This window comes from Stomoxys calcitrans, chromosome 2, assembly GCF_963082655.1.
Source record: "Stomoxys calcitrans chromosome 2, idStoCalc2.1, whole genome shotgun sequence".
NCBI lineage: Eukaryota > Metazoa > Arthropoda > Insecta > Diptera > Muscidae > Stomoxys > Stomoxys calcitrans.
Genome location: NC_081553.1, coordinates 43,042,442 through 43,066,802, shown reverse-complemented (window position 1 = coordinate 43,066,802; position 24,361 = coordinate 43,042,442). Strand labels below are relative to the sequence as shown.

The 24,361-nt window shown below is 40.3% G+C and overlaps 1 protein-coding gene across 1 annotated transcript; it reads left to right on the top strand.

Moving 5' to 3' along the window:
• Positions 1-3,439: 3,439 nt before the first annotated feature.
• On the top strand, positions 3,440-23,363 carry LOC131994650 (uncharacterized). The gene is made up of 2 exons (XM_059361425.1): positions 3,440-5,662; positions 23,214-23,363. The coding sequence occupies exons 1-2, from the start codon at positions 3,440-3,442 to the stop codon at positions 23,361-23,363; spliced, it is 2,373 nt and encodes a 790-aa protein (XP_059217408.1).
• Positions 23,364-24,361: the final 998 nt, after the last annotated feature.

Here is a 24,361-nt window from a genome sequence, read left to right as displayed (position 1 = left end):
GGATTACTTATGGATAAAATTGAATACAGACATTTCTGTAACATTTCGATAACAAAGCTTTGTTAGCAGTATGCCGAAAAACGTCAACATGGTGGAGAGTTTTGTTGATATTTGTCTCAATACTCATATCTGAGTAAGTAAAGGCGTAACCGTTCCTCATAAGAAGAGTAATACAAATATTTTTTTTTTGAGTTCTTCGTAGTTGTTACCTTTTTGATGAATAACTTATCTTTAGCAACTCATATGGATAAGATTTGGGGAACACTCTTCCAGAAGATTCTTCTTGATGACACAACTGCTCACGACGCTCAGTGGTAGGAAATCGAAAAAAAGTAAAATAATATGCCGTTTAAAAACGAGATGGTTAGAAATAAAGTGTTAGCGAGATCGAATGCAAAATTTCAAGGTCTTAGGATGTCTATTTTTATACCCACCACCGAAGGATGGGGGTATATTCATTTTGTGATTCCATTTGCAACACATCGAAATATCCATTTCCTACCCTATAAAGAACATATATTCCTGATCAGCGTAAAAATCTAAGACGATCTTGACGGTCTTTAAAAATAGAGATATTGAGCTGAAACTTTGCACAGACTCTGTTTTTGCCTATAAGCAGGTTAAGTTCGAAGATGGGCTATATCGGACTATATCTTGATATAGCCCCCATATAGACCGATCGGCCGATTTATGGTCTTAGGCCCATAAAACCCACATTTATTATCCGATTTTGCTGAAATTTGGGACAGCGAGTTTTGTTAGGCCCTTCGACATTATTCGTCAATTTTGCCCAGATCGGTTCAGATTTGGATATAGCTGCCATATAGACCGATCCTCCGATTTACGGTCCTAGGCCCATAAAAGCCACATTTGCTGAAATTTGGGACAGTGAGTTGTGTTAGGACCTTCGACATCCTTCGTCAATTTGGCCCAGATCGGTCCAGATTTAGCTATAGCAGCCATATATACCGATCCTCCGATTTATGGTCTTAGGCCCATAAAAGCCACATTTATTATCCGATTTTGCTGAAATTCGGGACAGTGAATTGTCTTAGCCCCTTCGACATTTCTCTTCAATTTGATCCTGATCGGTTCAGATTTGCATATAGCTGTCATATAGACCGAACACTCGACCGACCGACTTACACTAACTGGAAGTATTCGTTGCAAAATTTCATGCTAGCTTTACTCCTTCGAAAATTAGCATGATTTTGACAGACAGACGGAGGCACCTGGCTAGATCGACTTAAAATTTCATGACGATCAAGAATATTAATACTGTATGGTGTCTTAGACGAACATTTCGAGGAGTTACAAACAGAATGAAAACAAGTAAAAGCGTGCTAACTTCGGCCAGGCCGAACTTTGTATACCCATCACCTCGGGTATATATGTAAACCACCTTTCGTCAAAATTCGGTGAAAAATGCATACCTTATGCCCCAAAGCAGCTATATTGAAATATGGTCCGATTTGGACCAAATACTAATGAATACAAGTCATTGGTTTGTATAACAAAATATTGATCTTTTTAGTAGCTATATTTAAAAATAAACTGATCTGAACCATATACGACACGGATGATGAAAAGCCTAACATAAGTCACTGTGTCAAATTTCAGTGAAATCGGATTATAAATGCTTCTTTTATGAGGCCAAGACTTTAAATCGAGATATCGGTCTATATGGCAGCTATATCCAAATTTGGACCGATTTGTCGCAGAAAAAGTAAAGAAAGTAAATGCATTACGTGTGAGAACGGACGTGTTTTAATTACCTCCTTGAAGTTTTAATAGAAACATCAGTTTAAACCCATTTCAATCTACCGACAACCAAAGATTGCCATAACAAATTCACTGTGATACCTAAAATAACAGAAAAACAGTCAAACACCGTCGATACAAATAAACAAAACAAAATAAAATAAACAAAACAACTTGTTTGCTACAAGTACATATACATCAAACTAGATAAATTTGAACATCTCTCTGTGCTCTTTATCTAAATTCTCGTGAGTGTCTGCGCTTGAAAATATAAAGAACCAATTAACATTCAGTGCAAATTCTTAAGTGACAACAAAACAAAAACAAAAAAAAAAAAAAAAAAAAAAAAAAAAAACACAAACCGAAAAAATAAATAAATATCTCTTAGCATGGCACACTCTGAGCAAGTACCAGTAATTGAAATAACAACAATAAACAGTGAAAACACGCTCACCACAGATAAGTTGGTTATGGCGCCAAAAAGGTGGAGAGAAGGCCGTGGATCTTACTCTGATGAGAACGTTTGCAAAACTCCTCGCTTGTCTAATTATGACTCTCCTCAACGTATTGTTCAACTCATAGATAAACGGTTCGAGAAACAATCTGAGCTTATCAAAGCATTGATACTCGAGAGTGAATCTAGACTCTTAAGTGTTATAGATAAGAGCATGGATGAATTTAGAAAAGACATTGGTAAGCTATCAGAAAAGCTTTCTAATATAACCAATCGTGTTGAGAAAATTGAAACAGTGGCAGACAAAATTGAAAACATGAACCAGGATATAGGTGTATTAAAACATGAAATCGAAAAACTAAAAGTTCAACAACAAAAACACGAAAATTTACACGTTGCGAGTGACCTTCGGATAAACGGTATCCCTTATACAAATAACGAAAATCTATTTCAAATTTTTGACACTCTTTGCAACAATCTAAACATTGCTACTCCAACCATCAGAGCAATTTATCGAGTCTGCAATGTTAATAAAAATAGAGACACTCCAGAAACAATCATGGTGAATCTAACATCACCCTCTGATAAAAACTTTATTTTAAAAAATATATCGCAGTTCAAAAAAAGTCATAAAACTGCATTGCAACTACAACATGTGGGATATGATTCCGATAAACATATCTATGTAAACGAAAATCTTACCAGTTATAACTACAAAATACTTCAAAATGCACTTAAACTAAAACGGCAAAAATGCATCGAGTCAACATTTAGTCTCCGTGGCCTCGTATATGTCAAAAGAACAAAAGATGAGCCACCTATCATGGTTGATAGTACCAGCAAATTAATCAATCTTTTTCGCGGCGGTCCTGAACCAATCAACATGCCAGCAGAATATTCCAGCAATAATAATGATCAAAATTAAAATATTTCATGACTCAATATATAAATTACTCGAACTTTTTATTATTATTTACATAAATTGTTACTCACTGATTTCCTGCATAGAAAAAATAAATGTTACACCACTTACTTTAAGTAAATTTCACATTGTAGTCCTAAGTAACTATACAAACCTTTGTAGCATTACTTATTTTTCTTATAATTTTAGATAGAGCAAAACAATGTTCCAAAGACAACTTAAAATGCATGATACGAATACTATCAAAACAAAAAACAGGCCTAAAACTGGTGCACATAAATGCCCAAAGTCTTAATAACAAAATGGATGAGTTTCGCGATACATTTATTAACTCCGACATCGACGCCATTTGTATATCTGAAACGTGGTTTCATCCTGAAATCGATAGCAGCATTTTTCATGTTACGGGATACAAACTGTTTAGAGCGGATCGTCATACTCATGGCGGCGGGGTAGCTATATATATCAAACATGGTATAAGCTGCTCTCTCAAATGTATGTCAAACCGCTCTTCCCGCATTGAATACTTATTTCTGGAACTTTTATCTGATGACAAGAAAAGATTACTGCTGGGTTGCGTCTACAGACCAAATTCATCAATAGATTTTGAAGAATTAATAGAAACTATTGATATAATTTCCATCGAGTACGACAATATAATCGTAGCTGGTGATTTTAATAGCAACTTGCTTGTTGAGCGCTGTCTTGCCGACTCAATGCAAACCCTAGGGCTACTTCCTGTGAATGATTCCGCACCAACTCACTTCACAAGAAGTAACGCGAGTCTGCTAGATGTGTTCTTTGTCAGCCATTTGTCCAAAATATCTCTCTACAATCAGCTAGATGCCCCCGCATTCTCCAAGCATGATTTGCTTTTCGTCACATACCACTTCGAAATTAATCCCACTGTTTGTACATCGACATATCGCGACTTCAAAAACATTGACTGGCCACTTCTGCATCAAAGTTTAGATGAAGTACCTTGGGAAGAGATTTTCTATATGGAAGGTGTTGACGAACAAGTTTCCTTCCTAAATCATAACCTTTGCTCAATTTACGACACATGCGTTCCTGTCAAAGTCATTTATACTAACAGAAAACAACAGCCATGGTTTACTCCTGAAATCAAGCACTTGATCAGCGTTCGAAATTTGGCATATAAAAGATGGAAACGTTATAGACTGCCTACACTGTATGACACGTTTAAATCCGCTAGAAGAGATGTGCTCAAAAAGACTAACGAGTCCAAAAAGCAGTACTATAAAAGGAAATTCGAAAATGCAATTGATAGTAAGCGAAAATGGAAAGAAATAAGGAACATCGGAATTGGATCGAAATCCAATACCAACACTGATTGTCTTTCTATCTCTGACCTAGATGAGATAAATGAAAACTTTTTGAAAATAAATACTGTGGACCCTGGCACAAACACTTATTCTAATATTTCTACAGCACAGATTGAAGACACATTCTCGTTTAGATGTGTTAGTCCCGAAGAAGTCTTACAAAGTTTTGCAACCATAAAGTCTGACGCAATGGGATTTGATGGCATACATCCTAGATTTGCCAAATTGGTACTGCCGAAAATACTTCCATTTGTTACACACATTTATAACAACATTCTTACAAAGTCAACGTTCCCAACAGACTGGAAATTGGCAAAAATTATACCGATACCCAAACAGAATTCAGAGTTCCGTCCGATTGCTATCCTGCCGTTTTTCTCTAAAGCTTTGGAACGTATTATAAATACTCAAATAGATGCCTTCCTGAGTTTCAGAGGTCTTTTGAATGATAGACAATCTGGTTTTCGAACAAAAAGAAACTGCTCTACTGTATTAATTGACGTTGTGGAAGAATTGAGACAAAATATGGATAATAATATGGTATCATTTCTGGTTTTACTGGACCACAGTAAAGCCTTTGACACAGTGAACCATGATATTCTTATCTCGAAGCTTGACAGACTTTTCTTTTTCTCCAAACCGGCCTGTAAACTGATTTCATCATACATTACCGGACGCCGTCAATCCGTCAATGTCGGTGATACAACATCTGCGGCACTTGATGTACCTAGAGGTGTTCCGCAGGGCTCTATCCTTGGTCCCTTACTTTTTTCTGTATACATAAATGATCTACCTGATATTCCAATGCATTGTAATGTGCAAATGTACGCTGACGATGTTCAGCTTTTCTCCAGCGCTAAACCAAATTGCGTACAATCATGTATAAATAATATTAATTGCGATCTGAATGAAATCCAGAACTGGGCGAGTAAAAATAGTCTCTGTCTAAATCCGTCAAAAACTAAACTGATGAAAATTTTAAAACGATCAACCACCCAGATTCCTCCTGTAAGAGCTACTTTGAACAACTCGGTAATAGAAACTGTTGATACATCCTGCAACCTTGGTGTAATATTCAATTCCAAACTGACTTGGACTAATCATATAAACAAAGCTGTTGGTAAAGTTCAAGGAATGCTGCGAAGTTTGTGGTCTGTGCGGACTTCTACACCTTTTCAAGTACGTATGCTTTTAGCGAAATCTTACCTTATACCTACTCTACTTTATGGATGTGAAATTTTCGCAAATTGTGATTCGAGAGACTTCAACAAACTAAAAGTAAGCTACAATAACATTGCTCGCTACATATTTAATAAGAAAAGGAGAGACCGAATTTCTCAATTCGCCCACAAAATATTCGACATTAGTTTCGAAAACCTCCTCAAAGCGAAATGCGTTATTTTACTGCAAAAAATAATCTATCTTAAGCAGCCAAAATATCTTTATGATCATCTCCATTTTGCTCGATCTGGCAGAGGACTAAAAATCATTCTACCACGCTTCCGAACCTCAAACTCTGAAAAACAATTTTTAATCAACAGTATTCGTCTTTGGAACAATTTGCCATCCAACATCCAAACCATAAGTAATGCTACTCTTTTCAAGAAAACAATTTTCAAACACTATATTTAAAGTATAATTCCTAAAAAAATTCTCTTATGATAAATTTTATAATATAATTACTTTTTTATTTATATTTTTCTTAACACATATTCGATGTAATCCATTCCTTAAACCGGCATCGTCACTTATAAGATTTTTATCTTGTGATGTCTGGTATCAATAAACAAACAAACAAACAAACAAACAAACAAAAAAATGTCAAAGTCGCAGAAAAATGTCCAAGAGCCTGACACAACTCACTGTCCCAAATTTTGGGGAAATCGGACAATAAATGTGCCTTTTATGGCCCCAAAACCCTAAATCGAGAGGTGGGTCAATAATGGCAACTATATATGGCAACCCAAATTTTGGAGACATCGAACAATAAATGCGCCTTTTATGGGCCCAAAACCTCAAATCGAGAGATCGGTCTATGTGTCAGCTAAATCCAAATGTGGACTGATCTGTGCCATATTGAATATCCCCGAGTTTTTAACACCACCGAAAAAATTTTGGAAATGGGACCCCAAGCGAAGATTTGGCAGCCCCAACAAATTTTCGACATGCCAAGGAGACCATCTTTGAGGCCCTGATAAGTGGCTCCAGTACAACCTAGAGCCTTGGAATTTAGCGCACACGATCTCGCTAGCGCCTCAGCTTTAACCATTCCAAATTTCACAAAATATCTTCATCCGTTCTCACACAGCATATTTTTTACTAGTTTTTTTTTTTATCTTCTTTCAAAAAAATCGTCTACAATTCTTAGACGAGCTGGTCCACGGTCATGACCTTCTTCTAGAAGATTCGCGGCGATCAAAAATGTCTGCAGGGTCCATAAAAACTCCGCCAATGAGTTGTGCGGAAAATTAATGTGGGTGTGAGTGTTGGCGTGACATTGGGTTTTTCTATCCTCCACCATAGGATGGGGGTATACTAATTACGTCATTCTGTTTGTAGCTCCTCGAAATATTCGGCTAAGACCCCATAAAGTATATATATTCTTGATAGTCATGATATTTTAAGTCGATCTAGCCATGTCCCTCCGTCCGTCTGTTTGTCGAAAGCACGCTAACTTTCGAGTAAAGCTATCCGCTTGAAATTTTGCAAAAATACTTCTGATAAGTGTAGGTCGGTTGGGATTGTAAATAGGCCAATTCGGTCTATGTTTTGATATAGCTGCCATATATACCGATCTGGGGTATTGACTTCTTGATCCTCTAGAGGGTTCAATTCTCATCCGATTTGGTAGAAATTTTATACAACGGCTTCTCTCATGACCTTCGACATACGTGTCTAATATGGTCTGAATCGATCAATAGCTTGATCGATATTTAGCATGATCCAAATCGGACTTTAACTAGATATAGCTCTAATAGCACAACAGTTCTTATTCAATATTCTTTGTTTGCCTAAAATGAGATACCGCGTAAAGAACTCGACAAATGCGATCCATGGTGGAAGGTATATAAGATTCGGGCCGGCCGAACTTAGCACGCTTTTACTTGTTTTATTGTTGCAATGCTGGGGATATTTCTCAATCGATCTGTTTTCGTTAGTGCTCTTAAGGTTGGGTTTGCTGCTATCAGGGTTAACTCTCTGGTTCTTGAGAAACACAGATTTGAGCAGAAAAGTGACAGTGTTCGCAATCGAAGTTTTTCTAGGTGTTTGCTCCGCACTTAGCTTGCATCTCCACTTAGTTGCATCCGCAACTATCCGAGCTTAGTTTGCAACTGCACCCAATTGCATCCGCTTAGCTCCCATCCGCATGTAGTTTGTATCCGCGCTTAGCTCCCACCCGCACTTTACTAGAGCGCACCAGTCTCTCCCTACCACCGAACCACAAGACGTCGTCACTGTATCCGACGACCAGTTTCCCGAATCCAGTCCTTCGATCCAAGTACTACGATCTTGAGGTCAGCTAGGCCAGCGCTCAATTTACTCACCACGGGCGTCTGACAACAAAGCGCTTTATCTATCCCAAACACCTCCCGGTGCCCGCACCAACAACCGACGCCTTCCATCAAAGCCCACGGAAAAATTTTCGATTAACTATAAATCGACTGCCGTCGGTATATTCACCGACCAACAGCAGGCGCCTTGAAGGCCTCACCGTCAAGATTGCACCAACCGAGCCCGCATCAACGTCCACCCAAATCTTCCGATTAACTATAAATCGGCTGTCGTAGGGAACTTCGTCAACCAAAAGCAAAAAAGTGGGGCCTTGAACACACGATCTCAGTCGATCTAAATTATGCAGCCGATCGCTCATAAGGTAGAGCCGAAGACGATAATCTTTTCACTCTTTGCCACATTGTCATATATTTATATAGCACAAGTAGATTGTAACACAGGATAAAACCACATAAGGTTTGTGGGACCCTGGAGATGACTGAACTTACCTCAGCCTTGGACAAAATCACGTTACATGATTTAAGCACTTAACTTTTCTGAAGAATTTTGTTCACTCATGATATCCTTTGGAAAACTGAAAGAATACAGTTATTTGATATGTTGCTCAAGATTAATTTCAGTCTCATTTTCATTTCATCATTATGATCTGATAAATCCGACTAAGCCTGTTGTAATAAATCTTAGCATGTAGCCTTTCAGTCGTTGTGAATTACCCTGTTGTGGTTCGCCACAGTCTACACGTCGTACATGTGTAGCAAATTAATTCTCATTTAACTTACTGACATTAAAACGTTAGTTTATGTTAATCCTAATTGGAAGTGTGCATGTTGCATAAGACAAGTGAGCATCTTCATGTACCGGTGGATGAAGGAAAATCCATCTTAAATAGATGCCAATTGTCTTGGATGAAATGCTTGAATGTAATTAGAAAATGATGACGGGGTGATGTGCTTTAATTGATCAACTTTTCTCTTCGAATCCTCATCATCACCCAAAGTGAGATTGGTAGGAATTTAACGGCAGGAAAATGTCTATAAAACAATGGTGGTATTATCAGTTTGAGTGGTATTATGTGAGTGGTATTATCAGTTTGAGAAAGGCAATATCAAATGTACGAGCGTACTTTATGGGCCCAAAACCTCAAATCAGGAGAGGGAAGGATGGGTGTAAATTCATTTTGTCATTCCGTTTGAAACACATCGAAATATCCATTTCCGACCCTACTCTTCTTGTATATAACAAGTAAAAAGGCATTGGATACCCACCACCTCGGGTATATATTTAAATCACATTTCGTCTCAATCCGGTGAAAATTGGATAACTTAAGCACCCAAATTCGGCACGGACATTGAGTGATCTAAAATATATGTCACTTTTCAATTTTGTAGAACAAAATATTGGTCTCTTTGGTAGATATATCCAATTATAAACGGCAGATCGGTCTATATGGCAGCTATATCTAAATATAGTCCGATCTGAACTATATTTAGGTCGGGTATCAGGAAGCTAAAGTTAAAAATTTTAGCGAAATCGGTTAAAAAATACAGCTTTATGGGTTTCAGACCCTTTATTGGCAGATCGGTCTATATGACAGCTGTGTCTAAATATAGTTCGATCAGTACCATATTTGGGTGGGATGTTGGGACTCCTTAAACTGTGCACTATTTCAAATTTCAGCGAAATCGGACAAAAAATAAAGCTTTTATGGCCTTCAGACCTTTTATCGGGAGATCGGTCTATATGGCAGCTATAAAAATATAGTCCGATTTAGGTCAGATGTCGGGAGGCTTAAAATAACACATTGTTTTGAATTTCAGCGAAATCGGGTAATAAAAAAAGCTTTTATGGGCTTCAGAACCTTTATCGGGAGAACGGTCTATATGGCAGCTATATCTAAATATGGGCCGATCTAATCCATATTAAGGTCAGATGTCGGGAGGCTTAAAATAACCCGCTGTTGCAAATTTCAGTGAAATCGGATAATAAATAAAGCTTTTATGATCTTCAGACCCCATATCGCGAGATCGGTCTATATGGTAGCTATATCTAAATATAGTCCGATCTGAACCATATTTTGGTAGGATGTTGGGATGTTAAAACTACTCACTGTTTTAAATTTCAGCAAAATCGGATGAAAATTAAACTTTCTACGGGCTTTAGACCCTTTATCGGAAAATCGGTCTATATAGCAGCTATATCCAAATATGATCCAATGTGGCCCGTTCGAGAACTTAACCAGTGTGCATCAAAAAGACGGATCTGTATAAAATTTCAGCTCAATTTGACGCCGATGATGATGACCGATGACGCATAATGATCCCGAGGTGAAAATAGTGTACTAAATTTTCTGATATCCGAAGGGGGAACGGACGCTCCCCCTTAACCTAATTTTCAGAAACGCCAGATCTCGGAGATGGGTGGTGCGATTTAAGCGACATTTTGTGTGCTCTTTTATAGTAACCTACAAACAAAAATTTGGTATCCAAATTTCGGATGGGGCACCTAGGGGGGCAGCCCCTCCCCAAAACCTACCAAATATATATATACACCAATCACGACAATATGGGACTCAAATGAAAGGTATTTAAGATTAGAAAACGTATCTGATATCTTATTGTCGGACCATGTGTTTGGAGGACCACCCCAACCCCCAAAACACCTCTAAATCGGACATATTTACCGACCATGGCACCATGGGACTCAAATGAAAGGTATTTGCGAGTAAAATACGAATCTGATATCCAATTTTAGGACAAAGTTCCCAAAAACAATCCCCAAGCAGGACTTGTTTACTGACCATAGCAATGTGGGGCTTAAATAATTACTTCTTGAATTTGGCCCTGATAGGTTCAGATTTGGACATAGCTGCCATATAGGCCGTTCTCTCGATTTAAAGTCTTGCCCCCATAAAAGGAGCATTAATAATCTGATTTCGAACCACAATTGAACATTGACGTGAATTTATTAGACCACTCAATGCCCATGCAGAATTTTATCCAAATTGGACCATGTTTGGATATAGCTGCTGTGGGTGCTTAAATAATTCGTTGTTCACCGGATTATGACGAAAGGTGTTTGCCATTGCGCCGTTATATCATCGGGACAAGGAGTGCTTTCATCAAGCAGTTCGGTTAGTCGAGTGATCCATGCGGTTGTCTCCGTTAGTTTCATTAGTCAGTTTCATGTCCGAACCTTTGTTAAAATCACGACAGCCGCAGAACGAAGATATCAAATTTTGCACAAATACTTCTTATTGATGTAGGTTGGGCCGAAAAGTATATTTGGGAGCCACTTGTCAATCTGTGCTATTTGGGAGCCACATATCAATATGTGATGATTGTATAACATATACAATACGATCTTCACGATGATTCTCTCTCACCTTACGTATTTCATTCTTGGATCTTAAATTTCAAGTGGATCTCTTAAAAAGTACCCATCCAATTTTTGACTTTGTATCGGCACGGATTATCGTTAACCGATCGCCATAATATTTGGTATTCAGCTTATTGATATCACATCGAAAAATATGTAGATTATGCGTTTTCCGTATTTGAAAAAACATGTCTCCTTTATAGCGTGTGACAGCATGCATTTTTGCTGGTTTCCAATAAATTCATCGTGTCTGTAGTGAATATGGTTTGTAAAATGCAAATGCAAATTTTGCCCATGAACATTTCACTAAGGAACAGGGGCTAACTTCTCACATATCAATGAGTGCAGTCCGATTTAAGTTTTTTTTTTTAGGCTCAATGATAAGGGACCTCCTTTTTACAGCCGAGTCCGAACGGCGTGATGCAGTGCGACACCTCTTTGGAGAGAAGTTTTACATGGCATAGTACCTGACAAATGTTGCCAGCATTAGGAGGGGAAAACCACCGCCCAAAATTTTTTCTGATGGTCTCGCCAGGATACGAACCCAGGCATTCAGCGTCATAGACGGACATGCTGACCTCTGCGCTACGGTAGTATGGTTTGTAAAGGGTGATTTTTTTGAGGTTAGGATTTTCATGCATTAGTATTTGACAGATCACGTGGGATTTCAGACATGGTGTCAAAGAGAAAGATGCTCAGTATGCTTTGACATTTCATCATGAATAGACTTACTAACGAGCAACGCTTGCAAATCATTGAATTTTATTACCAAAATCAGTGTTCGGTTCGAAATGTGTTCATTCACATTAGAAGTTAGAATCAATTCATCCTATTGCCGTATGCCAATTCCCTCTCCTCGTATGTCATGAAGTGTTCTTTATTCTTAATTTTATAGCCATCTCATTAAGTGGGTATAAATGTTATAAGTTCATTTCGATTTTGCACCTGTATTTTTGCAAAATTGCAGTAAAACTGTGAATACACAACACAACCCAGGGCACATGCATCCGCCACTTTCCCAAACCAACACGTCGAGGGTTCAATCACTTTTTATACAACACTAGAAATACTGGCAATTTGGATATTTGAATTGGTTATGGGTTGTCTTCGGCTGCTTCTACACCAAGATTTGTGATCAACGATCATCTGCGTCCGTCCGTCTGATACTCTCGCACTATGGCAAGGGAAAAAGTGCAAAAAGATTACAAAATCGTGTTGTTGTGTAGTTTACAGCCTGTTTCCCGGATTTATAACAATTCAACGATTAATAACATTTAAACATGCTATGACTGAGCGACGTTACAACGGTGTTTAAAAGTGTAAGTTTTATTTTTGCATTTCTTGGCATGGCAATGCTGCTGCAGACTTAACGCTTTGATGTTATCATAAGTCGGTGCGTTTTGCGGCAGCAAAAATTCTAGTCTCATCGGGGAGTGAGTGGTGACGAGTAGGAAAATACATGGTAGTACATTTAAAGAAAAAATAATATGAAATAAATAAAGTTATTAAAAAAGTAAAAAGGCGTTAAGTTCGGCCGGGCCGAACTTTGGATACCCACCACCTCGGGTATATATGTAAACCACCTTTCATTAAAATCCGGTGAAAATTGCATACCTTATGTCCCATATCAGCTATATCGACATATGTTACGATTTGGACCAAATACTAATAAGTACAAGTCATTGTTCAATTGTGTATAACAAAATAGTGGACTTTTTGGTAGCTATATCTAAAACCAAACCGATCTGAACCATATACAACATGGATTTCGAAAAGCCTAACATAAGTCATTGTGTCAAATTGTAGTTACATCATATTTTAAATGCGCCTTTTTTGGGGCCAGGACTTTAAATCGAGATATCGATAGCGGCTATATCCAAATCTTGATCGATCTGAGTGAAATTGAAGAAGGATGTCGAAGGGCCCAACACAATCCACTGTCCCAAATTGCGGCGACATAGGACAATAAATGCGCTTTTTCTGGCCCCAAAACCTTAAACCGAGAGATCGGTCTATATGGCAGCTATATCCAAATCTTGACCGATATGTGCCATGATGCAGAGCTATGTCAAGTGGTTTAACCTAAATCAATGTGCCAAATTTCGGCGACATAGGACAATAAATGCGCCTTTTATGGGCCTAAGACCCTAAATCGGAGGATCGGTCTAAATGACAGCTATATCTAAATCTGGACCGATCTGGACCAAATTAACGAAGGATGTCGAAGGACCAAATGTAACTCACTGTCCCAAATTTCGGCAACATGGGATAATAAATGCGCCTTTTATGGCCCCACAACCTAAAATCGAGAGATCGGTCTATATTGCAGCTATATCCAAATCTGGACCCATCTGCGCCAAATTAACGAAGGATGTCGAAGGGCCTAACAAACTCACTGCCTCAAATTTCAGCAATATTGGATAAAAAATGTGTCTTTAATGGGCCTACGACTGATCGGAGGTTCGGTCTATATGGCAGCTTTATCCAAATCTGGACCGATCTGAGTCAAATTGACCAAGGATGTCGAAGGCCCTAACACAACTCATTGTCCCAAATTTCAGCAAGATCGGATAATAAATGTGGCTTTTATAGGCCTATGACCCCAAATCGGAGGATTGGTCTATATGGCAGCTATATCTAAATCTGAACCGATCTGGACCAAATTAATGAGGGATGTTAAAGAGCCTAACACAACTCACTGTCTTAAATTTCAGCAAGATCGGTTAATAAATGTGGCTTTTATGGGCCTATGACCCCAAATCGGAGGATCGGTCTATATGGCAGCTATATTCAAATCTGGATCTATCTGGATCGAAGGGCTTAACATAACTCACTGTTCCAAATTTCAGCAAAATCGGATAATAAACGTGGCTTTTATGGGCCTAAGACCCTGATCGGAGGATCTGAACCGATCTGGACTAAATTAACGAAGGATGTCAAAGAGCCTAACACAACTCACTGTCCCAAATTTCCCCGCATCTCCTACACATGCTATCCTTGACACACCTATTTGCATAACTGAGCTCGTAGTTCAATCTGTCCAGTTATGATACCAATAGCTATATTGACCTCCTTCTTACTTCCTTTCAGTAATAGCCTTGCCTCCTCACGATCTGGGTCTCCCCATAGGGTTTTCGCCGTTATACCGACAGCCTTGCTGTTCCACAGTGTTACATGCGCATTTGTCGCCCACTCCCTTAACTCGAACTGTGTCGACCCGAAAGGCTTCGGGTTAGTCAAGTTTATTGACGGTAGTCCTCTGGCCTTCACTGCCCTTTCATTCCCTCTTACTTCGTTATGACTCGGCAACCAAACGAAGCGGACTGTGCCATCCTCCGAGAAGCCTTTAATCTCCTCCTTACATTGCAAAACTGTTTGTGACCTTACCGTCCTGGTTGTTATTGCCCTTATGGCATTTTACTGTCCGTAAAGACTTTAACACTCGACGTCCTCGCGTTAGCATCACACCACCTCACGCATTCCGTGATCATCCGGATCTACTCCTGCAGGATCGTATTATGGCCAGGCAGTCTAAAACAGATTTCATTCCTTGGGTTCCCAATGTAGACCCCCAGGCCCACTCTGTCCTCTAGCTTTGATTCAACCTTGAAACTTGATCTTCCAGATCTCGGTACTAGGATTCCGTCAGTTCAAGTCTGTGTCGCTGGCAGCTGTGCCTCTCACCCCTTCTCAAGTGTCGTCTCAGGTATTGGAAACCTCTTCCCTTCCTGCTAGGTTTCCGATCATCGCCGGGATAATGCCGCGATGGTATGAGCTGCTCCCATCCTCAATCTATTCTCCCATCGCCTTAAGTCTCATAGCCGCAGTGGCTGCCTCACACTGAATTTGTATGTCAATGGGTCGGATATCTAGAATAGTCTCCAGTGCCCTAGTGGACGTGGTCCTCATCGCTCCGCCTATGATAAGACAACATGTTCTCTGAACCTAAACCTGAGTTGCTCCCATCCTCAATCTATTCACCCATCGCCTTAAGTCTCATAGCCATAGTAGATGTCTCACACTGAATTTGTATGTCAATGGGTCGAATTTCTAGAATAGTCTCCAGTGCCCGAGTGGTCGTGGTCCTCATCGCTCCGCCTATGCTAAGACAACATGTTCTCTGAACCTAAACCTGAGTTGCTCCCATCCTCAATCCATTCTCCCATCGCCTTAAGACCCATAGCCGCAGTGGCTGCCTCAAACTTAATTTGTATGTCAATGGGTCGAATATCTAGAATAGTCTCCAGTGCCCTAGTGGGCGTGGTCCTCATCGCTCCGCCTATGCTAAGACAACATGTTCTCTGAACCTGAGTTGCTCCCATCCTCAATCCGTTCTCCCATCGCCTTAAGTCTCATAGCCGCAGTGGCTGCCTCATACTTAATTTGTATGTCAATGGGTCGGATATCTAGAATAGTCTCCAGTGCCCGTGGGCGTGGTCCTCATCGCTCTGCCTATGCTAAGACAACATGTTCTTTGAACCTGAGTTGCTCCCATCCTCAATCCATTCTCCCATCGCCTTAAGACCCATAGCCGCCTCTAGTGGGCGTGGTCCTCATCGCTCCGCCTATGCTAAGACAACATGTTCTTTGAACCTGTTGTATGGTCTTTATGTTGCACTTTTTCTCCATAGCAGTCCACCAAACTATTGAGGCGTATGTAAGTATTGGTCTTATCACGCTCCTCAATTCGAGCCTACGGCCCATCCATATAGTGCCCAACATCTGTGAGCCTTCTCAGTACGCTCCTGAATCTGGCACTTCCAATTCAGTTTCCTGTTCAACATAACACCTAAATATTTGACCTAGTCAGATATCGAAATCGTCATATTGAGGAAACGTGGTGCCTTAAATTGGTCCACCCTTGACTTCCTCGTGAACAGGCATATTTCAGTCTTCTCTGGGTTAACGCTGAGACTTCTGGGTCTAGCCCAGTCATATGCCATATGCTAGACCCTTTCGGCCCTTCTGCATAGCTCGTTCGTATCCTTATCCCTTAGAAGTATTATAACATCGTCTGCGAAACAGACGATTTCAAATCCCTCCTCAGTCAGCATCCGTAATAGATCTTTTATGGTGGTCACCCATAGGAGTGGCGTGCCCCGTTCCACTTTCTCCCTTATATTTATGCCATGGGACACACAATTTATCCACCTGTTCCTTAGCATATAATTTATCCAGTCTCTAAGGACCGGGTCCGTCTAAAGATTGGATAAGTGTTTCGGTTCGCCCATTGTAAAAAACCCCCTCGGTGTCAATGCATACCGCCAGTGTGTACGTTTTGGCATCGAAGGATTCTTCTATATTCTGCACAACCTTGTGCAGGGCAGTCTCCACCGACCTTTCCTTGACATAGGCATGCTGTTTGTATTTAAGCAGTTCGCTGGATATCCTACTCTTTATCATGGTGTCCACAATATATTCCATGGTTTTGAGTAGAAAGGACGTAAGGCTTATGGGTCTGTAGGACTTTGGTGTCGCATAACTTGCCTTGCCGGGCTTGTGTATAAACAACACCCTTGCCTTCTGCCAGGCTTCCGGAGTGTATGCAAGTCCTAGGCCTGTGAAATTTTGGCCAGATGAGGCGCCAAATAGCCTACCTCTTTCTGTAGTAACGTCGGATATATTCCATCAGGTCCGGGTGACTTAAATGGTTTGAAGCTCCTCAAGGCTTCCTTGACCATAAATTCCGTAATGATAAACCTTCGATCAACCTCGTTATTCCAAGATTCCGGTGTCTCTGTGAGTCCCGTCAAATCCTGTAGAAAATGCGTTTTCATCAAAAGCCTCCAGGAGGCACGTTTCGCCGCTGTGGTAATCTTATTGTATTCCTGAGTCGTCGTGTGTAATATAAATCCCCATATAATTCCGCTTTTTTATACCCACCACCGAATGATGGGGGTATATTCATTTTGTCATTCCGTTGGCAACACATCGAAATATCCATTTCCGACCCTATAAAGTATATATATTCTTGATCAGTGTAAAAATCTAAGACGATCTAGACATGTCCGTCCGTCTGTCTGTCTGTCCGTCTGTCTGTTGAAATCACGCTACAGTCTTTAAAAATAGAGATATTGAGCTGAAATTTTGCACAGATTCTTTTTTTTTGTCCATAAGCAGGTTAAGTTCGAAGATGGGCTATATCGGACTATATCTTGATATAGCCCCCATATAGATCGATCCGCCGATTTAGGGTCTTAGGCCCATAAAAGCCACATTTATTATCCGATTTCGCTGAAATTTGGGACAGTGAATTGTGCTAGGCCCTTCGACTTCCTTCGTTAATTTGGCCCAGATCGGTTCAGATTTGGATATAGCTGCCATATATACCGATCCTCCGATTTATGGTGTTAGGCCCATGAAAGCCACATTTATTATCCGATTTTGCTGAAATTCGGGACAGTGAGTTGTGTTATGCCCTTGGACATCTTTCGTGAATTTTGGTCCAGATCGGTTCAGATTTGGATATAGCTGCCATATAGACCGATTCTCCGATTTATGGTGTTAGGCCCATAAAAGCCACATTTATTGTCCGATTTTGCTGAAATTCGGGACAATGAGTTGTGTTAGGCCCTTGGACATTTTTCTTTAATTTGGTCCAGATCGGTTCAGATTTGGATATAGCTGCCATATAGACCGATCCTACGATTTATGGTGTTAGGCCCATAAAAGCCACATTTATTGTCCGATTTTGCTGAAATTTGGGACAATGAGTTGTGTTAGGCCCTTGGACATCTTTCTTTAATTTGGTCCAGATCGGTTCAGATTTGGATATAGCTGCCATATAGACCGATTTTTTGATTTATGGTTTTGGGCCCATAAAATGCTCATTTATTGTCCGATGTTGCCGAAATTCGGGACAGTGAGTTGCGTTAAGCCCCTTGACATACTACTGCAACATCGCCCAGATCGGTCTAGATGTGGATATAGCTGCCATATAGACCGATATCTAGGTTTTAGGTTTTGGTCCCATAAAAGACGCATTTATTGTCCGATGTCGCTGAAATTTGAGATAGTGAGTTTGGTTATGCTCTTCGACGTCCTTCTTCAATTTGGCCCAGATCGGTCCAGATTTGAACATAGCTGCCATATAGACCGATCTCTCGATTAAGGGTTTTGGGCCCGTAAAAAAGGCATTTATTGTCCGATTTCGCCGAAATTTTGGATAGTGCTTTGTGTTAGGTTCTTCAACATTTCTATGCAACTTGGCCCAAATCGGTCCAGATTTGGATATAACTGCATTGTGGACCGATATCTCGATTTAAAGTCTTGGCCCCCTAAAAGGCGCATTTATAATCCGATTTCACTGAAATTTGACACAGTGACTTATGTTAGGCTTTTCGACATCCGTGTCGTATATAGTTCAGATCGGTTTATTTTTAGATGTAGCTAGTGTACTTAATAATATTTGGTCCAAATCGGAACATATTTTGATATAACTGATATGGCACATAAGGTATGAAATTTTCACCGAATTTTGATAAAAGGTGGTTAAATATATACCCGAGTGGTGGGTATCCAAAGTTCGGCCCGGCCGAACTTAACGCCTTTTTACTTGTTACGTCATACTCTGTTATAAAGTCTGTGGACATCTTTTTCAACGTTGCTAATCTCCACGGTCATCCAGAGTTTTTCTTGGGCTGATTTCCTTTCTCGACGAGGACAACTAGCTTCGAAAGCCTCTACTAGTGCAGTCATAATCCTGTGGACGTTGTCGTCAATGTCTTCTATGCTTGGACAATCTAAATTATCTTGCCCAAGTTTTCTTCTGAGTAGTCTTCCGAATTTCGGCCAGTTGGTTTTCAACTTATTACGGAAACTTATCGGATTCGTCGCTATTTCAAACCTAATGTTGCGATGGTTTCGAAGGAATGGTTCAAGGAGACCCTCCCGAACCTCATCGATAACCTCCTCCCTAATCCTATAAACAAAGGTAGCGGTGTTACCAATATTAATTGTTATTATGGCGTTAGTATTCAAGAATTATGCCAGAGCTAGGCTTTAGTATTCAAGAGCTTGGCGTTAGTATTCAAGAATTATGCCAAAGCTTGGCCCCGCTTATTAAAGGTGGTACTACCCCACGAAATGTGGTGAGAACTCGCATCGCACCCTGATAGTACCTCATTTCCTGTTTGTTTTGCTTTCCTCACCAACCGTTACTGATCCGACGTAGGTGGTGGTGTCGGAGAGGGCAGATGAAGTGATGTCAGGTATGCTCCACCGTTTCCCTGTCTCATCACTTAGTCAAACAAGCAACATTCCAATTTTTTTTTTTGGATTCTTCAACTTTGACTCCAACTTAAATTTGGGTTGCCCAAAAAGTAATTGCGGATTTTTTAAAAGAAAGTAAATGCATTTGTAATAAAACTTGGAATGAACTTTAATCAAATAAATAATTGCCATTTTGTTCGATAACCTTTTGCCATCTTCCTGGCAAATTTAGTATTCAACGCTCATACAACTTCTGGCCTTTATCTGCAAAAAACTGAACCAAGTGCGATTTTATAGCCTCATCATTGCCGAAAGTTTTACCATTTAAGGAGTTCTGCAAAGATCGAAATAAATGGTCAGGTCAGGGCTATATGGTGGATGCATGAAAAGATCCCTGCCAAGCTCACTCAGTTTTTGGCGAGTGACCAAAGATGTGTGCGGTCTAGCGTTGTCCTGGTGGAATATGATACCTTTACGATTGACCAATTCTGGTCGCTTCTCCTTGATGGCTGTATTCAATTTGTCCAATTGTTGACAGTAAACACCGGAATTAATCGTTTGGTTCCTTGGAAGCAGCTCAAAATATACCACACCCTTCCAATCCCACCAAACAGACAGCATTACCCTCTTTTGGTGGATATCAGCCTTTGAAGTGGTTTGAGCTGGTTCACCATGCTTGGACCATGATCGTTTTGGACTAACGTTGTTGTAAACTATCCATTTTTCATCTCCAGTTATGATTCGTTTTAAAAACGGATCGAATTCATTGCGTTTAAGGTGCATATCACAAGCGTTGATTCGGTTTGTTAAATGAATTTCTTTCAATACATGTGGTACCCAAATATCAAGCTTTTTCACCAGTCCAAGACTTATTATGTGATGATGAACGGTTAATAATAAAAGAATGCAATTACAGAGTCATAAGCCGTTGAAAAAATTTGTCAACGCCGACCATATGAAAATCCGCAATTACTTTTTGGGCAACCAAGCCAATTTTAATGTTTCACTTAAATGTTAGTAATTTTTTTGAGTGCACTAGCTTCTCCATGTGATGCATGGACTTTGATGATGTAACAATCTAAGCCTAACGCATTTGTGGTGGCCTCTTATTTAGCATGTTTTAGTTTAGTGAAATTATCGAATACCTTTATGGAGATCTAAAAGAAAAATGAAAATTACTGTGTGTGAGACTATTGTGCTGAGAGGCAATTCTTGCTGAGACGCTCGCGTATGTATGGGTGTGAGTGAGTGCATGAGCAAGTGTGTGAAATCGGGGTGCTACATATTGCGGTAATAGCTCCATAATTGAATGTTGGAGGTTAATTGTGCTGGTCTGGGAAAGTGTAATAAAATTACAAGGTAACGGTTTGTGCTATTATATTGGCCATTAATGAAACATTCCTCCAAAGCAACTTTTCCATGTGTTGAGATGGCTCATATTTGTGCAATCGCTCTATTTGGTTTTCTATTGAAATACTTATGTGGCGCCACAACGTAAATAAAGCACTAACTAGTATGCAGGAGTTTTTGCAGAGGCGGCATAGACCAAAGTTAGTTCAACTAATAACAGCTTTAATATGAACTAATACATGGTAATGCATAAGGAAATGGTTGATCACAAAATTTGATAACTTTTAGTTGATTTATGCTAGAGAAGTTTTATATAAAAGTGTGGGGTAATTTTCATGCAATGATGTAAATTAAATTCCTAATTTAGTTTAGATTTATCCAAGTACCTAAAGAGACTTCTCAGACCCACAACTGCAGGGTCACCGTGATCGAAGATAACTCGCCTCCCTAAGAGAGAAGTCTGTGCCCCTGTAGAACAGTAAACAGAGCAGGTGCTCGATAGTCTCCTTCTCCTCATCATCAAAGGCAGTTTCCGCAGTAATCATTATACGGGATTCCCAGATTAGACTTATTCACGTACCGGAGGCGACATTCCAGAGCCGCAACTTCAGGATCGTCGAGATTGGAGAAAACCAACCCCTCCTTAGATAGAAAACTGTGCCCCTATAGACCAGTATATGAACAGAGCAAGTGCTCAATAGTCTCCTCAATCACCAAGGCAGCTTTGGTAGTAAAAAACTGAGCAAGTGCTCGATAGTCTCCTTCTCTTCATCATCAAGGCAGTTTCCGCAGTAATCATTATGCGGGATTCCCAGATTAGACTTATTTACGTACCGGAGGCGACATCCCAGAGCCACAACTTCAGGATCGTCGAGATCGGAGATTCCCAGATTATACTTATTTACGTACCGGAGGCGACATCCCAGAGCCACAACTTCAGGATCGTCGAGATCGGAGATTCCCAGATTAGACTTATTCACGTTCCGGAGGCGACATTCCAGACCCGCAACTTCAGGATCGTCGAGATTGGAGAAAACCAACCCCTCCTTAGATAGAAAATTGTGCCCCTATAGACCAGTATATGAACAGAGCAAGTGCTCAATAGTCTCCTCAATCATCAAGGCAGCTTTGGTAGTAAAAAACTGAGCAAGTGCTCGATAGTCTCCTTCTCTTCATCATCAAGGCAGTTTCCGCAGTAATCATTATGCGGGGTTCCCAGATTAGACTTATTTACGTACCGGAGGCGACATCCCAGAGCCACAACTTCAGGATCGTCGAGATCGGAGATTCCCAGATTAAACTTATTCACGTACCAGAGGCGACATTCCAGAACCACAACTTCAGGATCGTCGAGATCGGAGAAAACCAACCCCTCCTTAGATAAAAAACGGTGCCCCTGTAGACCAGTATATGAACAGAGCAAGTGCTCAATAGTCTCCTCAATCATCAAGGCAGCTTTGGAAATAAAAAGTGAGCAAGTGCTCGATAGTCTCCTCAATCATCAAGGCAAAGTTATGAGGGATTCCCATATCCGCGGTCATTTTGCCCATCGCACAGTGTCCGGTTGTAACTCCTGTAATAATAATCAGTGACTTCTTATCATAGGCCAGTAGTTTCTTCGTCCTCTTCCGGTAGGTGATAAGCCAGAGTATCCTGGTAGCTCAGCATCCATGAACAGACTGCCATCTCTCTACCGCTTTCGAATATGGTCAGTAGTTCGACAAGAGACACCTATGATAGTCCAGCCCACAATGTTGTCTAAACAAAAATTGCCATAATGATAGCCACAAAAGAAATTATAGCAAAGCCCTGAAAACCTTCGGTTCGAGGACAATGAGCTCGAAGAGCGTGGTATACTGGACTGGAATCCCTGAATAGACTCTGGGTTTTAGTCATAGCCCTGACTTGGTTTATAGGACAAGTAGGTGTTTTGAGAAACGAGAAGGAGAGCGAACCAGCCGCCTCACTGCGTTGCCAAATCGACAAATCTTGGAAATAATTCTGGATCTTTTGAACGGATAAAGACATGTACACGAAATTTGACATAGTCGCTGTTAAGGCGTTTTCCAAGAAGTATGTATAATTTGATGGGTCCAGAGGTTGATCCAAAGGGCTTGAAAGTTAGTCACCTCGAGCATGTCAAATTTTGAATTGCTTGCCAAACAGTCATTTTGAAACTTTTGCCAGTTAAATAGTAGACGTGTGGGGCTGCTTGACCAGCAGTCTCACCGGCACACTGATATAAAGTGTATCGCTTTCGCCTCCCAATTCCCTCTCCAAGGAAAGCGCATCACGAACTCCCTTTCCCGAATTGGCCTCGGTGCCATGTAGTCTGATACTGTCCTCAGTTTGCCCACCGCATCCACAGTGTCCAGAATGGAAACGTGGCCTTATCCTCTTTTCTTCAGGATGCCAAATTCCCTCAGCCTAAGCGCAACCTTAGGAGGCCACCGTTTCACAGGGGTCAGCATGTCCGTCTATGATGCTGAATGGCTGGTTTAGAGTACTGGCGAGAAGATAGGAAGAAAGTGAGATACTGTGCCATTAGGTATGGCAGCCATGTAAAAACTTTTCTGATTTAGACAATATTTGGCATAGTTGTGGGATGTCATAACAAAACACTTCGTTTCAGCAAAATCGGGTAAAAATTGCGCCTTTATATTTGGATATAGCTGCAATATAATCCAATCTCTCTATTTAAGGTTGTGGGCCCATAAAAGGCGTATTTATGTGGGCTAATAAAAGGCGTATTTATTGTCCGATGTCGCCGAAATATGGGACAGTGAGTTGTGTGAGGACTTTCGACATCCTTCTTCAATTTGGCCGAGATCGGGGCAGATTTGATTATAGCTGCCATATAGACCGATCTCTCGATTTAAGGTTGTGGGCCCATAAAAGGCGTATTTACTGTCTGATGTCGCCGAAATTTGGGACAGTGAGTTAAGTTAAGCCCTTTGACATATTTCTGCAATTTGGCCCAGATCGGTCCAGATTTGAATATAGTTGACACATAGACCGATCTCTCGATTTAAGGTTTTGTGCCCATAAAAGGCGCATTTATTGTCCAAAGTCGCTTAAATTTGGGCTGCCATATAGACCCATCTCTCGATTTAATGTCCTGGCCCCATAAAATCCGATTTCGATGAAATTTGACACAATGTTCTCCAAAATTGAACAATGACTTGTACATACTAGACTACTCAATATCCGTGTCGAATTTTTTGATATAGCTGCCATATAGACCGATCTCCCGACAAAGGGTCTGAAGACCATAAAAGCTTTATTTATTACCCAATTTTAGTGAAATTGCAACAGTGTATTATTTTAAGCCCCCCGACTTCTGACCCAAGTATGGTTCAGATCGGAATATATTTAGACATGGCTACCATATAGACCGATCTCCCGATAAAGAGTCTGGAGCCTATAAAA

Bases quoted from the DNA above. Each gene is read 5' to 3' on its own strand.
- LOC131994650 (XM_059361425.1), top strand. From the start codon at position 3,440: ATGGATGAGTTTCGCGATACATTTATTAACTCCGACATCGACGCCATT. The intron at 5,663-23,213 runs GTACGTATGCTT...TCCCTCTCCAAG, and splicing joins GGACTTCTACACCTTTTCAA to GAAAGCGCATCACGAACTCC.